Raw genomic sequence first — 23803 nt, 5'->3', positions numbered from 1 at the left:
TGATTTCTCGCTTTCTGTCTCTATGTCTCTCTCTGTCTGTCTGGCGAGCGCATGCACCCTATAGTGAAAATCTCTCCAAAAAAAAAAAAAAAAAAACGGCAGTGTTTGACAAGTATATTATCTGTATTACTTTATGAATCAAATAAACCAAAACCTCGTTATGAATTTGCAATAGTTCAAATGGGTGAAGTTACCCACTAATACTGTGTATATAAACAAATTATTAAAACAAATGAATAAAGTAAAAGATTACAGGAGCTATATTTAATCAGTGAAAATGAACTGCTTTCAAGTATATTTAATACATAGTTGTACCTCAGTGTTTAACATGCAGGTCCAACAGAACTCCCACATTAAAGAATAATAAAAGGGCACAAATGGGCATTTCTTTTCCAATATTTTGTAATTCAGACCACTGTGACAAATTAGTTCAAATCTGTGATATCTGCTGACTTGCTATGTTAATAAAGTAAAAAGTACTTATAGATTTGAATCAGGGCTTTTAATCTTTTTTTTTTAGTAGAGATTTATATTATAAGGCAAGTACACTCACTGGAAAGACAGAGACAAAAAAGAAAGAAATCACCCCCCAGAGGGATGGCCACACCACCATTCCTTCTCCTCCATTCTCCTCTCAGGATCTTGGACACACATGCATTTGCGTCTAGCATTAGTTTTAAGTCACCGGGTCTGGGAGTAGAACCATGGTTGACTACTTGGGAGTCCAGCGACATAACCATTACTCAATCTGCTGGTGCCCAGGCCTGCTGATTTTTAAAACATTTCTATACAGGGGCTGGCAGGTGGCGTGGTGGTTAAGGTGCTGGACTCCCACATGGTCGACCATGGTTCAAGTTCTGGACCTGGCAGTTTGCTTTCTTTCTCCTCTCAAGATTTTGGGCATGCACACACATGCACCTGGCATGAATTTTAAGCTGCCAGGTCCAAGACTCGAACTGTAGTCGACAACGTGGGAGTCCAGCAATGTAACCATTATGCCATCTGCTGGTCCCTGCTCTCTTTTTCTCTCTGTCTCTCTCCAGTTAAATAGAAGAATAATAATTTTTTTAATTATTATTTTTTAAAAGTTTTTTTGTTATAAGGTTTATGCACTCACCAGAGCACGTCAGAGAGAGGGAGAGAAAGTGAGAAATCACCCCTGATAGGGGATGACCACACCACAATCCCTTCTCCTCCATTTTCCTCTCAGGTTTTTGGGCATGCACATACACACACACAGTGTGATTTTAAATTTCAAGCCTCTAGGTCCGGAACTCAAACCATGGTCAGCCGTGTGGGACTCTAGCACCTTAACCACACCACCTGCTGGTCCCAAAGGAAAACCATTTCTAAAGTGTAGCAATGGAGTAAAACTAGTGCTAGAAATTGGGATAACAATGGTTATTTCCATCTAATTATCAAAATTGAGCATTCTTGAAAACATAGGGCATCAGAGAATATAGAGAACACAGTTCAACAGACAGAAAATACTTTAATGTGTATTTATGAACATATTTTCTGACCTCCATGTCCATATTTTTCTTTATGGACAACAGAACACATAAGGCTCTAAGTATTTAAAGGCAACAGGTTCTAAGATAACCCTAAATGGGAAACTTAAGAAGCAAAGATGGGAGAATAAAAGGCAATCCAAGATGATAAGGCTGTACAGTACGCTTCCCTTGCAAGAAGTATATAGGCATATCTTCTCTTTTATGTCTCCCTACCGTTTATTGAGGACAAGATTAGGAATGAGCCAATAGTAAGATAAAGTGTGAAGATTAAAGAAAAGCAACTAAGCGTGTAGTTCACAGCTTCCAAACTGATTACGGTGCCCTGATTCCAACACTGACAGATAGAGTACAACAGGAGGGAGCGGAACCCTGGCTTCTTAGGTCATGCTGCAAAGTGGGCTATATTTCAAGTTACCTTTAGTGCCTTGCATTGTTCTTTTCTAACTTCTCTCCAAAGTTCTGCCTCTTCTTTCCTGAGCCACTCCTACTCCCACAAAAGCACACACTGCTATCTGGGCTGTCCAAAACCTGTGGTCTTCGCATTCCTCTAGCCCTCCTTTGAAATGCTCTGTTTTCTGAGCTATTCATTTCCTCAAGTTATTTCAGTTCAGAGTTGGAAGAAAAGATGGGATCAAGAGTTGGCATAATGGCTGTGTTGCTGGACTCCCATGTAGTCGACCGTGGTTCGAGTCCCGGACCCGGTGGCTTAAACTCATGCTGGGTGCGTATGCGTGTGTGCCCAAGATCCTGAGAGGAGAAGGGATTGTGGCGTGGCCATCCCCCCTGGGGGGTGATTTCTCGTTTTCTGTCTCTCTCTGTTTCTCTCGTAAGCGCACATACCCTATAGCAAAAACCTCTCCAAAACAAAACAACAACAACAAAAAGAATTGGAAGAAAAGTCAGCAGATTATTGGTGATTGCACTAAGATAGTCCAAGAACAGACTATAGTTCCTGGTCTCTGTAAAGGTTTTTACAAAAGCATGCATTTCCTTTACAAGGAGGTCAAGTAAGACTAGGTGAAGAATATAAATGCGTGATCATAAATTAAAATACTAGTTAAAACATATGCCCTAAAACAGTGCATCAGCAGATCTTTTCTTCTAGCAGTTCTCATGTCCAGAACAGTCCTGGTTAAAGCAGGACAGTAGACCACCCACATTTGTAAGCTCCTCCTTCCACTCTAAATCATAGTGTCTGAGGTACCTTTCCCTAACCCCTAGGTCTCTATAAACACCTCAGGCTTGCAAACTGCTGCAGTATCACGTACCTACTAGAATTAGAGGTCTAATAAGAGTCTGAAGTAATATCCTCAAATTGCTGATGAGAATGGGGTCCAAAGAGTACAAATGACTTATTTAAGAACACTCAGCTGAACTGGATGCTCAGAAGGTGACATCTCTATATTATGATCCTTAAAGGTTTGGGTCGTGGTGCAGTGGTAATGGCGCACTGCTCACAGGAAGCAGGATCCTATATGGTGATCCCAGTTTGAATCCCAGGCAGGTAAGCCTGAAACACACCAGGCATGTATGCAAATGCCAAAGATCTGATGGGCTGGAGGATGGGAGGAAGGGGAGCACAGAGTGACCAGACCTCGTGAAGGGTGCTCTCCCTAATCTTCTCTCTCTCTCACAAACATACTCTAATATGTATGTGCCTACCCTATATGCTCTTAGAGAGAAATCTTCAGAACTTAAGATGAGTAGCATACAAAACAATTCCTATGCAAACATACTCTTAGAGTTTATTTTTCAAAATAATTTAAATATCCTGTGGGCCATCATGTTAAATTTTCTTTTACTTACTAAGCCTTGTTCACAGATGATACTAAAGTAAACCAGAGCCTATCGAAATACAATGAACCCCTATTTTCTGGAATCTCAACCAGTAAAATTTTGAATTTTATTATTTTGAAAAGTTAGAAATAAGAAAAATATGGATTGCAAAAAGCTTAGTGTTCTGTAAGAACAAAAAGGGAATTTCACCAAGAGCAATAGGGAAAAACAGTCTTTAACAATTGTTCCTAGACCAACTGCATCTCCTTAAAGAAAAGAATGCATCTGAACTCCTACCTCACACCATACGCAAATATTAATTCAAAATGAATCACAGCTCTAAATATAACAGGTAAGTATAAAACTCTTAGAAGAAAAACATACATTTTCACGATCTCAGGTTTAAGAAATGAAACCTTACATATAACAATAAATATACAAGCAACAACAACAAAAAAAGATAAATTTGATATCAGTATTAAAAACCTCTGAACTGCAAATGATACGCTAAATAAAGTGAAGACAACTCACAGAATGGGAGATTATTACCAATCATGATATATTAGAAGAAACTTGTATTCAGAATAAAAAACCCAACAATAAAAAGATATATAACCCATTTATAAGATAGACAAAAAATCTTAATAGACATTTCTCCAAAGATGATATATGAAAAGATGCTCAAGAATCATTAGGGAAACGAGAGTCAACCACAATGAGATATCACTTCATACCCACTAGGATGGTTAAAAACAGAAAGATAAGCAACAAGTGCTGCTGAGGATGTTGAGAGAAATAGAACCCTCACATACTGGTGGTAGGACTGTAGAGTAGAGTTAAACATGTCAAAAGGTCAGACAATGAGTTATCACATGACCAGCAAGTATATTCCTACGCATATATCCAATAGAAATTAAAACATATGTTGGGACCAGGCAGTGGTGTAGCAGTAATACAACTGGAATCCCATGGGAAAGGTCCCAGGTTTACATCCTGGGACCTCTCTAAGCACTCCAGGAGTGCGCACATGCAACCATGATCTGGGCTGACTGAGACTAGGGGTGGACTGACACGTGAAGACCCTGTTGGCGGTGAGTGACTCTCTCTCATGGAAGAAGTAAATAAACTTTAAGAAAATATATCTACCCAAAAATTTGGAAACAAATGTTTATAGCAATATTATCTACCATAGCCAAAATGTGGGAAAAGCCCCCAATGTCCATCAATTACAAATGGATAAATAAAATGTAGCATATATCCATATGATGAATTACTTGACAATAAAATGAATATACAGATGATCCCTGACTTGTGAGGCTCGGATTTACTATTTTTTCACTTTATGATGGATTAATCAAGCTGTAACTGGAGTGCCTTACAACTGATTTATGATGCGGTTATGGTTTATACTGAATGTGTACCATTTTTGCACCAACCAAAAGCTGAAAAATTATAAGCTGGGAACCATGTGCTGTGTTGCCAGCATTAAACAAATTTTCAACCAATGATTCTCATATTTTCAACTAACGATGCATTCATTGAGATGTAATCCTATCATAAGTAGAGAAGCGTCTATATTAAAACGTACTGTAATATGAATGAACCTCAAAAAACATGTTAAAATAATATGCGAAAGGTCAATTATATGATTCCGTTTTTATGGAATTTTTCCATTTTTATGAGCTGTCTGAATAGGTAAATCTAAAGTGGGAAAAATTAGATTAGTGGTTGCCAGGAGCTGGGGGGAGGGGTACATGAGGAGTGATTACAGTGAGTACAGCAAGGTTTCTTTGGGGATGATGAAAACGTTCCAAAATTAGATTGTCATGATGGTTGCATACCTCTTTGGTTATAGTGAAAAGCACTAACTGAGGTATTTATATGTAAATTGTATCTCAATACAGCTGTTAAGAAAAAAAAAAAAAAGAACAAACTGGGAGGGATAGTTAGTACCCTTTTTAACCCCAATGAGAGTTTCGATTATACTTTCCAATTGTAAATTTTGGTTTGTTATTTATCTTTGCTTGAGGTATTAAAGCGGGGGCTTCTATCGAAGCTTATAAATTAAGATTATGGTGCATTGACAAATCTAATGTTGGGGACTAGTGTACATGCCCTCACAAAACAGATTTAACCATAATGTTCACCAGATTTCTGGTATATCATTTATCTTCTTTTCTAATGTTTTTATTTTTTGTTCATGATAAGAGTGCATATACATGCATATGAAAGAGAGAGAGAGAGAAATACCCTCAACAGGGCCTGGTCATCCCTTTTACCTCTTCCTTCAGGCCTCCAGCCCATTGAATCATGAGTACCTGCACGTGTTTCATGCAGACTGGGCCGGGGATTCAAACTGCGGTCGTTATGTGGGATCCAGCTTCTCCTGAGCGGTGTATTACTACTGGGCCATGGAACAGGCCCCTTCATTTCTTTTTTAAGGTCCATATTTGTATTTTTAATAAGTTAAACTGCCTTTCCCTTGAGTCTCTTTAAATGTATATGCTAATGCTCTCACTTATCTTGCATCATTTTTATATGTCTATTCTTTTACTTCCCTTGAATGGATATGAATTCTAAATACAAATGATTTTTCTGACTTTCTGCTTTTTGTTCAGGCAGTGCTTTTATCTACCCTGGCAAAGCTGCATTAATCTAGGTTTACTAGTATACACCTAAGACGCTGCTTTTTAAAACATAACAGGCTGATCTGGGCGCTGTGATGATAAAACACAGTACTTTTGCTGCTGGCACTATTAAGACTTCCTACTTCTAAGGCGCTTCACCTACTGGGTCGTTGGAAAAGCCATGAGTATTTTTCCATGTTTTTCTATGCAAAAAACGTGTCATGACCTTTCCAACAACCCAATACACCATCTCACTGGATTAAAGACTGGGAACTGTAGGCACAAGGTGGTGATGACCAAAAACAATTGGGATAGAGATGAAATAAACATGCTCGTGACATTGTGAAACTATAGTCTTTAAAATGAAAAAGTTTACTTTCTACGTGACTGTCTCTCAAAACTCCAAATATACTAATTAATTACATTTTGAAGATTTTGAACCGTGTGTATGCATCTCTATTTCTTATTTTGAACCCTGTTAGTATGTTAACAGTTTTAAAACAAAAACAACAAAAAAGACAAGGGATGAATTCTGCTTCACTCAAAAGCAGTATTTTATAAACACATTCTAAATATTTGCAATACTGTTTTAGCTCTAGAAGAAATAAGATCCCGATTTAAATGTTAAAATAGCCTCCACTTCAGTAGAAAACAAATTTTAAGGACAGACAAGATACAAACATTTCAAAATTGAGGCCAAGCTAAATAAAAAATTAGGAGAAAAATTAAGACAAGCATATCAGATTACAAGTTAAAATGCAAAAAAAAAAAGTCTAGTCTCCATAACAAAACCAGTTCATCAAGAAAAAGGTCATATGAAGAAAGATCCTTCATAAAATAAAAATGGATTACTAATTCAAACAAAAGATAACCAGAAACGGCAATTTGAAAGAACCTACAGTTTTCATTGGCATTGAAGCCTCTAAGAATGGCCTTCAGTTCCTGGAGCTTCTGATGAGCTCTGGCGTGAACACTGTCGATCAGGAGTTTTTCTATCGATAAGTGGTCGATCTGCACAAATAACAACAACAGAATCACATGTACAATGTAAACACTTTCACTTTAAAAATCCAACAGTAGATCACTGTGCTTCAAGGTATTTCCTTTTAGAATCACATGGATTAAGTGTAAAGCAGTAAGAGAAGGCAAACTTTAAGTTGAAAATTAACTTAAACGATATTGAGTTAAAAATTAACTTACAGTATTGGTAGCTTACAAACTATATTAACATGCGATGAATAGATATCATAGTGCTCTGATGCCAGACCTTAAAAATAAAATGACCTAATCTAAGTTACAAAATTTCAAAGAACATCTTAGAGGGTTTTAGGAATGAAGTACTTTTTCAAAATTGTGCTAAAAGTTTAAGTATAGGGAACCAGCAGTTAGCGTAATGGCTATGTCGCTGGACTCCCACGTAGTCGACCACGGTTCACGTCCCGGACCCGGTGGCTTAGAACTCACGCCGGGCGCGTGTGCGTGCGTGCCCAAGATCCCGAGAGGAGAATGGAGGAGAAGGGATTGCGGCGTGACCATCCCCCCGGGGGGTGATTTCTCGCTTTCTGTCTCTATGTCTCTCTCTGTCTGTCTGGCGAGCGCACGCGCCCTACAGTGAAAATCTCTCCAAAAAACAAAAAAAGTTTAAGTATAGATGGCACATCACATTCATTTCATCAAACCAGTATTCAAATATTTTGACAGCTTTTACCTTCATGGCTCTTTCTACTAATTTGGAATCAGAAGCTGGCAAAGGAGGGTCATGAAAAATCTGTAAAGGCTTGGAGACATCATTCTCATCAATTTTAATTGTAACTTTGTGAACAGATGCTGTCCCTGTTTTTCTCTGAAGAACCTGTTGACTGAAGAGACAAGAAATATGACTAAGTTTCTTCAAAAGAGCCTATTAACTTTTGGAATGAAATAGAGACAGTTTATTATACCTTAGCCAGAGCCTGGACATGGCACTCTCAATGTTCGTAGAAGGAATAAATTAACGTTGGGAAGAAGTCTATTCAGTAATAACATACAGTATTTTATTTACTGCCTTCTTTTTTTTTTTTTTTTTTTTTTTTGGAGAGGTTTTAGCTACAGGGCGCATGCTCTCGCCAGAAAGACAGAGAGAGACAGAGAGACAGAAAGTGAGAAATCACCCCTAGGGGGGTTGGCCACACCACAATCCCTTCTCCTCCAGGATTTTGGGCATGCACGCACATACACCCAGCATGAGTTTCAAGCTCCTGGGTCCAGTACACAAACAACGGTCAACCATGTGGGAGTCCAGAGCCTTAATCACCACACCACCTGCTGACCCCTATTTACTGTATTTTTAATAAAACACAGGTAAGATCAGCCAGTGGAGTGGTGGTTCAGGCTGCTAGATCCCACATGGCCAACTGCTCAGTTTGAGTCTCAGACCCAGTGTCTTGAAAAACATGCCAGGAGCATGTGCGTGTGTGCCCAAAATCCCGAAAGGAGATATATAGAGAGGACTGCAGCATGATCATCCCCCCCCAAGGGCTACTTTCTCACTTTCTCTCTTTCTGTCTCCCTTTTCCCAGCAAGTGAACGGCAAATTAAAAAACACAGAAACTTGAAAATAAAATACATCCACACACACAAAAGAACCCTAAAACAAAACAGCCTGTCTTCTAAGTGTTGTCTATTCGTATCTGATTCCTTTAGAGAAAATAGGTATCAAGTCAAGTTCTAACAGGGAATCAGAGGGACCAGCAGTTAGCGTAATGGCTATGTCGCTGGATTCCCACGTAGTCAACTGTGGTTCTCGTCCCGGACCCGGTGGCTTAAACTCAAGACGGGTGCGTGTTCGTGCGTGCCCAAGATCCTAAGAGGAGAATGGTGGAGAAGGGATTGCGGCGTGGCCACAAAGTGATTTCTCGCTGTCTATCTCTCCCTCTGTCTTTCTGGCGAGCGCACACGCCCTAGAGCAAAAACCTCTCCCCCCCCAAAAAAAATAAATTGGCACCCCACAACCTAACCTAATGGTCTTTTGGCAATTTGGTGTGAGCTCAGAGTGAACTAATTTCTTGCACTTCTTATGAATAGTTAAATAGTTTTATTTAATATAAATAGCTTTTATATTAAATAAAATTAAATTATTTTTATTTAAAATAAATAGTTTTAGAATAAACAGATACATATCTATGTATTTAAAATAGGCCATGTTCTAAGAAAGGTGTCAATTGATGATGTACCATGTGATCTATGTTATACCATGGACCTTACTACAAAGGATGTCACTAGAGGTGCACGGCTATTGGTATTTATTCAATCTGAGGTATGATAGAAAAAGAGAAACGACAAGACAAAGCATTTACTGTCATAACACGACCCCACCAGAACCAATTTTACTTACTTCCAAACTGAGAGGGAGAGGCACTTTCCAGTATGATACCTTTCCACCTGCACAAGGTCTCCCCACCGCTCTCGGATCAACATTAGAGTTTGGGAATGTAACACTTCTAACTGAAGTGATAGGCAGAAAGAATCTGATAGGTCTTGTTAAGCAAATCTGATAGAAAATGTTACTCCAACAATTTATCGAGTGTGGACAAACTTCATTTAATAAGCTATTCCCAAAAAGCAGGCTAGGATGGAAATTTCAGGAAATCACCTTTCTTCGATGACTAAAAAGTGTTAGAAATTTGTAGACCAATTTTAGAAAAAGATTTTACGCTTAATTCTGAATACTACAGATAAACCGTAAGGTCTAGTTTGCCCGTTAATTCATCAGAGTTTAGAGAATACGGGTTGATCAAATACTACTTTCTTCCCCCCAAATATTAGGTTGTTAGAAAAGGCAGGACATATTTTTGGTTTTCTATGCAAAAAGGCGTCATGACTTTTCTGACAACACAACGGTACTATTTTTAACTATTCCTTGTCCGTTTCTACCTGCAAAGTCGACAGTACAATTTTAAGTTTGATTTATTACAGACATATCACTATCCCTCTTCACACTGGCTAGTTCCCAGCTCTGTTTCTATTCAAATCAAGGTAGTGGTGGGGGTGAGAAGGTGGGGAGAGGCTTAAGACTAAGGACAAATGGAAAATGTGGGGGGGAGAGACATGAACTCCTTACTAGTATGTCTCACATTTCAGAAGGATACGTAGGCAGTTGTACATGTCCTGAAGAGGTTTCTCATCAGCAAAGAGCCTAGACTGCACCAGCTGATGGATAAAGTTGATTTGCATACTGTGTACCAAAGCTCGCCCATCTTCCACGGGCAGGAGAGAAGAAGGTGTAGTTAATCAGAAAAGTATACAGGTCATGTCATAGTACTAACTGGGGAAGCATATACCAACTAAAGTTGAATTTAAAAAAAACTGAAATGGTCTTTGGAAACTAGAAAACATTAAACTTTGAAAAAACACTGAAATTCTAAAGTCAGTAGGTAGTTATTACAAAATTTGCTTCAAATTACAGGTTGAAATGCTATACACATTTCACTAATATATATAAACTATCAATATTTAAATCGATGCATGTGATTTAATCAATATTTATGATTTACCTCCTGTTTCCTTATCTTCAACTAGGATTTCTAGCTTGAGAAGACGCCATGGAACATCAGGGTCATCTCCCATCACAGTCAAGGTGGCTTCAAATTCCCCTTCAACTCGAAACTTCACTCGGCCATTTGCTTTTAGAAGAAGGGGAAGAAAGGGGCTTTGCTAGAAAATGAACGGCTTCCTGCTAACCTAGATCTATCCGTCTTGTTGATAAGAAATGTTAAATACATTAAAGGTTCTTTCACAAATGTTTCAATAAATTCAGTGGTTCCTGCATAAGAAGTTGTCAGCTACTAGGTAATCAAGAAACCAAAGGCAACTGTTCTAACATAAATGAACAATATTTTCTTGAGGCTCAATTTTAGGATCTCTTCTCTTCCAGTCCCAGCTGATCTCACTCCCTTCCTAGCTTCAAATGACCAGCAATGCATTCCTAGGTACTAAAGAGAAATTATATGGCCGGTAAGTCACAGATTCAAAAAAAATTTTTTTGAGAGAGATTTTTTTTTTGCTATAGGGCATGTGTGCTCGCTGCAGAGACAGAGAGAGGCAGAGAGACAGAAAGCAAGAAATCACCCCCCAGGAGAATAGCCATGCTGCAATCCCTTCTCCTCCATTCGCCTCTCAGGATTTTAGACATGCATGCACATGCACCCGGCGTGAGTTTCAAGCCTCCAGGTCTGGGACTTGAACTGTGGTCGACTACGTGGGAGTCCAATAACGTAACAATTACACCATCTGCTGGACCCAGATTCAAATATTAATACAACAAAAACTGGGGTGGGGGGGGCAAAACTTCCCAATGTTATTTCTTTAAATAAAACCCCAAATGCTGCTTAAAAAGTATTCTAATAAGTAAACCCGTAAAAAAACAAATTTTAGTTATAGTTACATACCAACTGTAAGATTTGCTAACTGAGGAGGAAGATCTGTAGTTACAAGCCGATGTCTAAGAATCTGATTCAGCTGATGAAGTGTGGCTTGTTTCTCAATTTTGGTAATTGGGTCTGGAGGAATAATTTTATCCTACAAAAGAAAAGTGATTTTAATATAAAGTACAAAGAGGAGCAACTTTTTTTTAACCTGTGACTGTCTTCAAACAATGATTTCTTACTTTACCTAGCAGACTCTCAACACTCATCTCCAAAGTCTATATCCAACAATAGTGACCATCCCTATCACACATTAGAGTACCAATGATCCCATTAGTCTTCTAGTTCAGACCATAAATCGTGACCTTCATGCTCCATGTATAAACCAACTTAATGTCCCTCCATGACTTCAATCATTTCTTAAATGTATAAAATACAATAGCAACAGGGTTAGCAGATGGTGTGGTGGTTAAAGGTGCTGGACTCCCTCATGGACAACTGTGGTTTGAGTCCCAGACCTGGCGGCCTGCTTTTTCATTTTCTCTCCCCCTCCCCAGTCAAATAAAAATAAATAAATAAAATAAAATAAAATAAAGTTCAATAAAATAATTTTTAAAAAATACAATAATATCAACTCTGTAAACTACCACACAATAAAATTTCAAAATATTTTCAAGAAGCAATTAGCATGCAGTATTTTCACATCTGAAGTAGACATTAAGTTATATTTATACATTTTTCTCACCCCACAAAGAAAAACAAACCAAAACATTTACCTGTTTGGATACCGGCTCACATTCTAGCCCCAATATATTTCAAAAAGCCACAATTTTATTTTATTTTACTATTTCTTTAAATATCTTTTGTATTTTATTTACAAATTAATTACATACACAAACTGTAATAAACATGACCAAATAACAAAGAAAGTTCTTGACAACTTTTTATGGGCAACAAAAGAAATCATTTCAATAGCTATAAAATCTTTCTCTTGCTTACAGAAATTAACGTATTGCATAGAAATAATTTCACTGTCTTTAATGAACATTATTTAAGAGTATAAAAAGCCACAACTTTAGCTGTAAAGAAAAAGTAAACTACATGAGCAATCTGTTTGATTTTTTTTTTTTTAATTTTTTTTTTTTTTTTTTTCCTGAGCTACTTAATACAGTAGAATCCAATGCCAAAGCCTTCAACTTTTAGGAACACAGGAGTAAAGAACTTACCCTAATGCAGGTTGGCAGCCGTGGGTAAGACCCAGTAGTCAGTACATCAATGGCATATGGGATGGCAAAACTGGGCAAGCGTGCATGGACCAAAGCATCTCTAGCTAATGAGGCCAGGCGATCAGCAGTGTCCACAAACAGGATGGCTTGCTGATCTAAAAAGCTTGAGATCATCTTTAAAGCAAAGGGTAAATATGTTAGGTTTTCCTGAAAACTATGTGCTTTTCACATTAAATATCACCTATTCATTCAAAAGTAAACTGTGTAGAGAATTAATTTTGGTTTTCCATATTCTAAAATTCCCCTTCCAGAAATTCCAGTAAAAGAAAGATTTAATACATTGATATTTGACATTAAAAATAATAGTTTTCTGTCACTTTAAGTAAAAGGTTGTCCAATTCATTTCTTCATCCTTGACAGTACATTATGTGCAATATAATATCATAATATAAAAAGTTAGGAAAAATGATAAAATAAAATGCTTTTTACTCTTACAGACTTCTAGAGTTGGTAAATAATAAAGCAGTTTAAAAAATGTATGGACTTGGGGCCGGCAGGTGGCATGGGTAGCTAAGGTGCTGGATTCTCACTTGGCCGACCATGGTTTGAGTCCCAAACCTGATGGCTTGAAAATCATGACATGCGTGCGTGTGTGCATGCCCCAAAATCCCAGGAGGAGAATGAAGGAGAAAGGGTTACAGCATGGTCACCCCTCCTGAGGTTGATTTCTCACTTTCCCTCCCACTGTTTCTGTCTCTCTCTGGCAAGTATATGCGCCCTATGGCAAGCAAACAAACAAACAAACATGGACCCCAGAACCTAGACTGCCTTGTTCTCAGTTTTAACTGCGACTTACTAGCCCCGTAACCTTGGCCAAGTTACTTAACCTTTCACCGCCTCAGTTTTCAACCATAAAATGGAGGTGCTAATGATTCCTAACTTCAGAAAGTTGTTCTGAGCATGGGAACCAGCAGTTAGCGTAATGGCTATGTCGCTGGACTCCCACGTAGTCGACTGCGGATTCGTGTCCCAGACCCGGTGGCTTCAAACTCACGCCAGGCGCGTGTGCGTGCGTGCCCAAGATCCTGAGAGGAGAATGGAGGAGAAGGGACTGCGGCGTGACCATTCCCCCCGGGGGGTGATTTCTTACTTTCTGTCTCTATGTCTCTCTCTGTCTGTCTGGCGAGAGCACGTGCCCTATAGCGAAAAAACCGCTCCAAAAAAAAAAAAAAAAAAGAAAGTTGTTCTGAGGATTAATTCATTTAAAATCTTTAGAAGGGTGCCTAGAATATAGAAAACACTCAATAAACACTGCCCATTATGAGATACAGGCCAATATCGTGCTCCTTGTAGAAATCCTTTTCGTTAGTTCTCCACTCAGTACATTTCATAAGGACACCTGAACCACTAGAGCTCGTTGAAGAGCTGAAAATGACTTCCTTGAAACTTTATCTTCTAGCAATACTTAAAATCTTCTCTCTCATATCCTACAATCATGCTGTTAGTGGTAGATTTAAAACATGGTATCCGGAACTACTATATCACGCACATATAATGCTCTACATTTTCTTAGCATTTCAACACTTATTTTATTATCTGATTTTCACAGTTCTAGAAAACAGAACCAGATCATTCCTATCACCTTAGAAATGAGAAAATTGAAGCTTAGGTTAAAACGCTTGCTCAAAAAAAAGATAATCAATAACCAGAGAAGTTAGAACCAAAACGTCTTTCTGCTAACCCTTAGTAAGAACCATATATAGCCCTGCTCAGTAGAAATGCTACCTTCTGACTAATACCATGAAGTTCTACCAATGCCACCAACACTAACTTCTCATAAAGTGACACTGGGAACACATTCTCAATTCAACTGGTTTTTACGCAGACTTGGGCCAGCTCAAGTCTCCCTTCACTCAGGTCACTGTAAAAAAAATGCTCATCAGACCAAAGTTAAGATCAAATAGTACCAAATATCTCCCTGAGAGAAGATAGGCTTCAACTCTAGGGGTATGCCACAGTTAATCCAGTACATATCACTCCACCTTAAACGTGGGCAATTATGGTACACTGTCTAAACTACCTCACAGAACTAAAAAAAAAAAAAAAAAAAACAGTAGCTTTAGCTACATTCCTTTAATTCAGAAATCTAATTAGTAAAGATAAAACTTGAGTTTTGAGTAACTTATTTGTGAATCCATGTGGGTCCTTAAAGAGCATCATGTTCTTTGTTGTTGTTAAGTAGTTATGTACCAGCTGTTAGAAATAGATAATAATGATCTCCTTTATAATTTAACTGATCGTCTAATAGATATTTCTCTAAGGTAAACATATTTCCCTAAGATATCTACATCTATCTACATAGATATTTCACAACCAATAACAACATTAAAAATATATTCAACATCTCTAGACATTAGGGAAATGTAAATTATTGGGTCATCTGAAAAGTCATGATGTAGTTTTCTGTTTTTTCTACGCAAAAATGCATTGTGTCTTTCCCAATGAGACTGAAAAAGAAATCCGATAATAACAAATGTTGGCATGGATGTGAGAAATTGGAACCTTCATAAATGGCTGATGGGAATGTAAAATGGTTGTAGCCATTTTGGAAAACAGGCTGGCAGTTCCCTCAAATGATTAAATCTAGAATTACCCTATGACCCAGCCATTCTACCCTTAGGCCTATACTCAAGAGAGACATACATACGTCCACACAGAAACTTACACATGACCATTCACAGCAGCAGTATTCCTAACAGCCTAAGATGGAAAAACCACCCAAATTTCTATTAACCAAGGAACAGATAATGCAATTCAGCTATAAAACAGAGTGGAAAACTGACAATCTACAACATGAAGGAACCTTGAAAACATCATGCTAAGTTGAAGAAGCTAGTCAAATAAGAACCAGATCAGATGACTCCATTTCTATGAAATGTTCAGAATAGGCAAATCTACAGGGACCAGCAGTTAGCGTAATTGCTAAGTCGCTGAACTCCCATGTAGCCGACCGCGGTTTGAGTCCCAGACCTGGTGGCTTAAAACTCACACCGGGCGCGTGTGCGTGCGTGCCCAAGATCCCGAGAGGAGAATGGAGGAGAAGGGATTGCAGCGTGGCCATCCCCCCTGGGGGGTGATTTCTCGCTTTCTGTCTCTCTGTCTCTCTCTCTGTGTGGCGAGCGCACATGCCCTGTAGCAAAAGCCTCTCCAAAAAAAAAAGAATAGGCAAATCTACAGAGACAAAGTAGGTTACTGGTTGCTTAGGGCCAGAGGAAAGCTGGGAGGTGACAGCTCAGGGAGAAAGGTTTTCTTTTTGAGGTGATAAAAATGTTCACCCCTGGGGGGTGATTTCTCACTTTCTATCTCTATGTCTCTCTCTGTCTGTCTGGTGAGCACACGCATCCTATAGTGAAAATCTCTCAAAAAAAAATAAATGTTCTACAATTGACTGTGATAATGGCTGCACATATCTGTAAATAAAACACATTGAGACCAGAGCGGTTGACTGTTCATCCACAAGTCTTGAAGATGCCGCCCAAAGGAAAAAGTGGTTCTGGAAAAGGGGGGAGTGGGGGAGCAGCGTCTGGGAGTGATTCTGCTGACAAGAAGTCACAGGGTCCCAAAGGTGGTGGCAATGCAGTAAAGGTCAGACACATTCTATGTGAAAAACACAGCAAAATTATGGAAGCCATGGAAAAGTTAAAGTCTGGAATGAGATTCAATGAAGTGGCCACACAATATAGTGAAGATCAAGCCAGGCAAGGGGGTGACTTGGGGTGGATGACCAGAGGATCCATGGTGGGACCATTTCAAGAAGCGGCATTGGCCTCGCCAGTCAGTGGGATGGATAAACCTGTGTTTACAGACCCACCAGTTAAGACAAAAGTTGGATATCATATTATCATGGTTGAAGAGGGAAAATTATATGAAGGACTGAAAAAAAAACCACACACTGAATTGTATGTTTTAAATGGGTGAATTGTATGGTATGTGAGTTATATCTCGATACAGCGGTCGGGGGGGAATAAAAGCTCTAGGAGAATGACTTTTTTTTTCCCCCCTGAAATAAAACGTTATCCAGACCATTTTACCACTGGTCAGAGTTCTATAAACTGTGGATTATACATTCAGCTACACATATAATATGTTTATCATGCCTAAAGATCAATACATATTGGGAACCAGCAGTTAGCGTAATGGCTATGTCACTGGACTCCCACGTAGTCGACCGGGCAAGTCCCAGACCCAGTGGCTTAAACTCACACCTGCGTGTATGCGTGTGTGCCCAAGAACCCGAGAGGAGAATGGAGGAGAAGGGATTGCAGTGTGGCCAACACCCATGGGGGATGATTTCTCACTTTCTGTTCTCTGTCTCTGTCTGTCTGGTGGCAAATGCACGTACCCTGTATCAAAAAAATCTCTCTGAAAAGAAAAGAAAAAAAAAAAGATCAATACATATTAAAAATGGGTAAGGAGATTGAATAATCATTACACTGAAACCAGAAGTACCAAAATGTGAACAATCGTATAATCCCCCAGTTGATGGACTTTATCTTCAACATAAATATACCTGTATCTTCATTCACAAAGCAGAAATTCCAAAACTTCCTATAAGTTCAGTATGGGACTTCATTCAGAATGTGATTTATTTTGAGCAGCCAATTAAGGAACCGAATAAAAGAATGCTATACTATCTCTCTCTCTTTTTTTAAGGTTTTGGCCATAGGGCACATGCGCTCATCAGAGAGAGACAATTAGGGAAAGTAAGAAATCACCCCTCCAGGGTGCTGCAATCCTTTCTCCTCCATTCTCCACTTTTTACTAGAAGTTTAAACATTTTTAATGAAATATGACCACAAATTAACTAATTATTAAAAAGAAACCTTAGACAGGGCCAGCAGTTGGCATAATGACTATGTTGCTGGATTCCCAAGTAGTGGACTGCAGTTCAAGTCCCACACCCAATGGCTTAAACTCACACCAGGCACGTGTGCATGCGTGCCCAAGATCCCAAGAGGAGAATGGAGGAGAAGGGATTGCAGCGTGACCATCCCCCCTGGGGGGTGATTTCTCACTTTCTATCTCTCTGTCTCTCTCTGTCTTTCTAGTGAGTGCATGCACCCTATAGCAAAAATCTCTCAAAAAAAAAAGAAGAAAGAAAAGAAACTTTAGGCAATCCAGAAATACTATACACCATGCATCTTCATTTTAGCAAAAATAGACTCTCCAGACTTGGTGCCCAAATTTTCAAAACAATTAAGTGAATTATAAACTTTCTGATAAATAAACTTGGAAAAAGTCTGTTTTTAAAATATTTACAACAAAAACTACTCCTTGAAAGATACTTTACAGTGAACAAAAGACCTTCTATTTACAAACTTAATTTTCCAATCATATCAAAAGATAACAGGAAAATAAATGAAAAGTCTCTCTCCCATAAGGAACAATTCATGGTACAAAATATTCTCCCCCTGAACAAACCTCTGATCAGTGTTTTACAGAAGGATGATATCAATTTACTCTGAGAGACAGAGACATATGGCTGGGTGTGTGTTCCAGAATTCTAGCCTTGACCTTGGCTTTGCTAATAGGGCTGGCACTCAGCACTAATTTCAGTGAAAACCAAGTTTTATTTTTAAATTAAAAAAATAAAAAGAATCTGTATTCTAGAATTTAAAATGATCAACTTCGGGGCCAGCAGATATGTGTAATGGCTATGACGCTGGATTCCCATGTAGTCAATCACAGTTCGAGTCCCGGACCCGGTGACTTAAACTCACTCTGGGCACGTGTGCATGTATACCCAAGATCCAGAGAGGAGAATGGAAGAGAAGGGATTGTGGAATGGCCATCCCCCCTGGGGAGGTGATTTCTCGCTTTCTGTCTCTCTTTCTGGCAAGAACACACGCCCGAAGGAAAAATCCCTCCCTTTCACACACACAAATCAACTTGATAACTTCTTTCCTCCTTTCATTTTGGCAACTTTCATATAAACTCTATAACTAACAATAAGGGAACCTAGTGAAATGAGCAAATGCAGCAGGTTAAAAGTAAGGTGAGATACCAGGAAAAGCATGTGCAGAAATACAATGATGTTGCAGATTTCTTTCTGAAGTAGAATCTTATGAAATATATTTGCAAATATAAATTTCTTTTTTTTTCTTTTCTTTTTTTTTTTTTAGGGGGGGGGGAGGGGAGTTTTTTGTATAAGGGGTCTTGCCAGAAAGACAGAGAGACAGAAAGTGAGAAATCATCCCCTAGGGGGGATGGCCACACCACAATTCCTTCTCCATTCTCCTCTGGGGATCTTGGGCACGCACACACACGTGCCTGGCGTGAGTTTAGTTTAAGCCCTCCGGGACTCAAACCACAGTGAACTCTACATGGGAGTGCAGCGACATAGCCATTATGCCAACTGCTGGTTCCATTTTTTCTTTTAGTTTTGCTATAGGGTGCATGAGCTTGCCACAGACTGAAAGAGAGAGCAGGAGTGATAAATCACTCCCATAACACTTTTTGTACATAGCTGAAAACACAGATTTTTTTGGTAGATTTTAGAATCTTTGGTACTTTTTACTGTATGTCACTTCTTTGAATTCAATAGTGACTCAATAGACAAAAGACTACAAGCTTCCTGAAAGCAGGGACTGTGCCTCATTCAAATCTCTATCGGCCATGCTCTGTGCTCTGTGTTCAATAAAGGATCGGAGAAAGAGCAGATGAATAAACAAATGAACAGGTACATGCTTTTATCAGTTTATCAGTTCTGTGGCTTCGAATAAGCCATGTAACTTTTAGGAAACCTACTATTTCCTCATCTGTAAAATAGAGAGAAAATATTGACTCTGCCATTCTCACACAGTTATCAAGAATTATAAAAATTTAAAGAGAAAACCTTACAAATTCTAAGGAGTGATAAAAATGTAAGCTAACTATCCCCCCCCCCCTTAGTTCTGGTCTCATATACCTATTTTAAAACTTACCATAGCGTGTGTGAACTCAACAAAAGGATAGGGTGTGTGCACTCAACAGAGAGAGAGAGGGAAAGTGAGAAAGCAACCCCCAGGGGAGATGACCACACCACAATCCCTTCTCCTCCACTCTCCCCTGGGGACTTTGAGGCATGCACACAAATGCACCTGGCATAGTTTTTAAGCCACTAGGTCTGGAACTCAAACTGACAGTAGGCCACATAGGATCTAGTAGCCCTAAGCACCATGCCACAGGCTGTACCCCCACACCCCAAGTCTCATCATGTAATGATGTCTTGAATTTTTCTTTCTGATCAGGTGTCTGTAAACAAATACTAAGTTTCCACAGAAATGTATTACACTTTATCACACAGAAATATGATTACTTACATAAGTAATGCTCTCAAAACAAATCACATGTAAGTTAAAGCTAAAATCGGAAACTATATCATAACATTGGAAAAGTTATTTTACACAAAGTAATACCAAAAGGTTAACTCACCGCACATTTTTCCACTTTGCCAGCATTATTAGCCCATTTTACCAAAGCTAATAATCGAACAAAGAGTTGGCGTGTCCGGCTGGCAAACTGCACTATTTCTATTTTCCTATAAAATAAGACAATCTTAATGAACAAACATATTAGAAAAAACATTTCACAATCTATTTCATCTGAGCTAAAAAACGAACTGATGTTTGTCTACAACTTCAACAAAATGAATCAACTAAAATATTTAAATATGAATTACTAGTGCCACATTTTCATACCATTTGCATATGCTTTTTTCCCACTCCTAAGCAATAAATCCAATAGAATGTTTTAGCAATAAATCACTAAAAAATTAATTTTAGAGTATACTTTTATAAACATTGTTTACTAAAATACACCAAATTCATGGCTATATGGCAGTAGAAGTATACTAGGTCACGGAGGAAACTAAATTAGGAGATACAAATTATGAATTTCATAACTGAAAATAAAATTAATTTAATTAGTAACCCTTTGGTAAGAGAAGGAAATTGAAACAGATCTTTACTAAAACTTAAAACTATCTTCTTCCTACAGAAGCAAGGGCCTTATTTCTCATCTTGCAAGAACATGATTCAAAAAAACTGAATAAAGAACTTAACTATGCAGCTCTACCAAACTAACTTCTATGATAAACTTGGATCCATTAAATTACTCAAGTACAGTTAAAGAAAGTATGTTGAGTACTAAAAATAAAAGGTAGGCCTGTCCATATCTATTTTTACGCTACACCCACTATTCTGGTTTTTCTCCCAATACTCATCAGTATTTTTATCATCTCTTCATAAAGCCTTAAGTTTTACTAAAAGCGGTATGTTGTCAGTCAATGTATTAGGTAGACCTCTCAAGCTCATTGCATCTACAAAACCGATAATCATACCCTTGCATGGTTTACACCGGAAAAATATTCAACAGGCCAGAAATGACAGGACCCAGTGAGACACTAACCTCCCTCCAAGTAACTCTGACCTATCAATCTTAGTACAGCTGTTCGATGACCTATAGATCCAACCCACATCTCTGCATCTCGCCAATACCACCACCATGATGCAAAGTACCAAAATAAATTTTTTTACCTAAGTATAAACCTGACTGAGGCTATAGAATCTAGCTCTTACTGAGAGCGTATGTAGCCTACAAACAACATGAAAGGCTTTCTTAAAGATCAGCCACCAAGGGAACCAGCAGTTAGCGTAATGGCTATGTCACTGGACTCCCATGTAGTCGACCGCGGTTCGTGTCCCGGACCCGGTGGCTTAAAACTCATGCCAGGCGCGTGTGTGTGCGTGCCCAAGATCCCGAGAGGAGAATGGAGGAGAAGGGACTGCGGCGTGGCCATCCCCCCTGGGGGGTGATTTCTCGCTTTCTGTCTCTATGTCTCTCTCTGTCTGTCTGGCGAGCGCACGCGCCCTATAGCAAAAACCTCTCCAAAAAAATAAATAAATAAAAGAATCAGCCACCAATATGATTAGCTATACTAGGAGGAGAAAAATCAGAAACACACCATGGCTCTTTGTTAGTGTCTGTGTCTGATCATAAGAGATAAAACAAGCAGAGCACCATGGGCAAGACTGAGACGCAGCAGAAATGTTAAGTGTCCATTAAGATCTGGCAGCCACCTAGGGCTAGGAGCCTTAGCACTGTCACTCTAACTCTGCAACAGCTCACAGAGGATGTCAGGTCTCTGTTCCTCTCCAAAAGCAAACATACTCATATATTATTAATTTGGTTCCCCAAACGTACTCCTCTACTAGAAAGGAAATGCCCTTCTTTGTAAACTACTGTAACTACTGTAAGATGATTTTCTAACACCATGAGGGAGCATGAGTTGGTTTTTCAAAGGCCCAGTTTTCCTTCTTACTCCAGACTGGACTTACGTTTCCTTCCTCTAAAGCTGATCAGCCAAACCATAACACAGGTATGCTTTAATTTCTTATCTATGTCTATCAGAAAGGTCATTTAGTAGGGGTAGACAGTGGCATAGCAGTTACACAACACTCTGACTCACGTGAGAAGATGGAGTTTGCATCCTGAGATCTCATGAACATGCTAGGTACTCAAGTGTCCCTGATTTGGGGCTGGCTGAGGCTGGGGGTATACTGTGGTATAAAGACCCTGTTGAGGATGTATGTCATTCTCTCTGATCAAAAGGATAAAAAATAGTGAAGAGCAGCCAATCTGAGCAAACATGGTGACCTTTCAATGCATACAGAAACGTGGTTTTGTGAGTGAAAAGAAAAAGGGGGATATGTGGAGAGCAGCTAATTTGAGTAAATATGGTGACTTTTAAACACATGTAACTTTCTTTAAACCAATACTGCTCTGCAGTTTCAATAACAGGCAGCTAGTATATTCACATGTAGATTGCTTTCATTGCTCTGCAAATGACTGCTCACAAAACTGCATTTCTACATGTGTCTAAAGGTCACCATGTTTGCTCAGATTGGCTGCTCTCCACAAATAATAAATGAGCTTTTTAAAAAGGGAGGCAGAGGGACAGTTGGGAATGGTGGTGGAATATAGAAACTAATAAATGCTAAAAACAACAACAACAAAAAAGCCTAGCAATTAAAAATAGTGAAAAAGAAAGAAATGCTGGGGCCAGCAAGTGGCATGGTGGTTAAGGTGCTGAATGCCCACATGGCTGACCATAATTCAAGTCCCAGACCTAGCAGTTTGCTTTCTCACTTTCTCTTTCCCACTCTCTCTCTGATAAGCATACATAACTAGAGCAAATTTTTTAAAAATAATTATTTATAAATAAAATTAAATAAATCTTTTAAAAAATTGTTATAGGGAGGGCCTGTGCATTTGCTAGAGAGAGAGTGAGAAAGCACCCCCCCAGGGGGAGGGGTGGCCATGCCACAGTCCCTTCTCCTCTGCCCTGTTCTCAGAATTTTGGGCATGTTAAAAAAACTAATTGGAATAATGATAATGATAATGATGATCGGGAAAAATAATGAAAAGCTACTGGATGATGAAATGGGGATTTTAATGTCTCTGTATTGACTGATATGCATGGTATTCCTTCTGGAAAAAGAAATATAATATACTGTAAAATTATATGTGATTCAATGTAATATAAACAAGATTATGATGATAATAAATTTTTTAAAAAAGAAAATGAAAAAAAAATTGGGGGCATGTACACACATATACCTGGTGTGTTTTCAAGCCACCCGGGCCATGATTTGAACCGTGGTTGGCCAATGTGAGATTGGGCTTCCCTCTGTATAAATTAAAAAATCAACCGAGGAGCATAAGTAGTGCTAAAGATACAGAAATGTAGCCTAGGCTGAACTGATGATTTAAATCCCCATCATGTGATTTCATCATAATCTTATTTTTCTTGTTCCTTTGGCCTATAGAAACATACAGTTAAATATACCTTATCTGAAATTCTTGGGACTAGAAGAGGTTTTTATTTTTTGAATGTTGAAATATTTAAATACATATAATGAGACATTATGGGGATAGGACCCAAATGTAAATACAGAATTCACTTATGTTTCATATATACCTTCTATTCAGGACCAGCAAATGGCGTGATGGTTACATCGCTAGACTCCCACGCAGTCAACTGTGGTTCGAGTCCCAGACCTAGTGGCTTACATTCACAATTGGCACGTGTGCATGTGTGTCCAAAATCCCAAGAGGAGAGTGGAGAAGAAGGGACTGCAACATGGCCATCTCCCCTGTCTGATTTCTCGCTTCCTGTCTCTCTGTCTCTCTGGCAAGCACACACGCCCTATAGCAAA

General features: G+C 38.8%; 1 protein-coding gene and 1 pseudogene across 2 annotated transcripts in view; one reads left to right on the top strand and one right to left on the bottom strand.

The window, feature by feature from the left end:
* The window catches only part of MED14 (mediator complex subunit 14), an 87929-nt gene that overhangs the window by 56634 nt on the left and 7492 nt on the right, over nucleotides 1-23803 (bottom strand). For both annotated transcript variants that reach the window (XM_006148886.2, XM_027772029.1), the window contains exons 3-10: nucleotides 20019-20124; nucleotides 12546-12719; nucleotides 11344-11473; nucleotides 10450-10578; nucleotides 10045-10152; nucleotides 9291-9423; nucleotides 7626-7776; nucleotides 6817-6928 (exon numbers count right to left, since the gene is read on the bottom strand). In XM_006148886.2, coding sequence (XP_006148948.1) covers nucleotides 6817-6928; nucleotides 7626-7776; nucleotides 9291-9423; nucleotides 10045-10152; nucleotides 10450-10578; nucleotides 11344-11473; nucleotides 12546-12719; nucleotides 20019-20124 — 1043 coding nt within the window. The remainder of the gene's footprint in view (nucleotides 1-6816; nucleotides 6929-7625; nucleotides 7777-9290; nucleotides 9424-10044; nucleotides 10153-10449; nucleotides 10579-11343; nucleotides 11474-12545; nucleotides 12720-20018; nucleotides 20125-23803) is intronic.
* Nucleotides 16059-16484, top strand: LOC102468709 (peptidyl-prolyl cis-trans isomerase NIMA-interacting 4 pseudogene; annotated as a pseudogene).

This window comes from Tupaia chinensis, unplaced genomic scaffold, assembly GCF_000334495.1.
Source record: "Tupaia chinensis unplaced genomic scaffold, TupChi_1.0 Scaffold000248_2, whole genome shotgun sequence".
Lineage (NCBI taxonomy): Eukaryota > Metazoa > Chordata > Mammalia > Scandentia > Tupaiidae > Tupaia > Tupaia belangeri.
The sequence above is the reverse complement of the archived record's forward strand: the minus strand, read 5'-3'. Positions and strand labels throughout refer to the sequence as shown.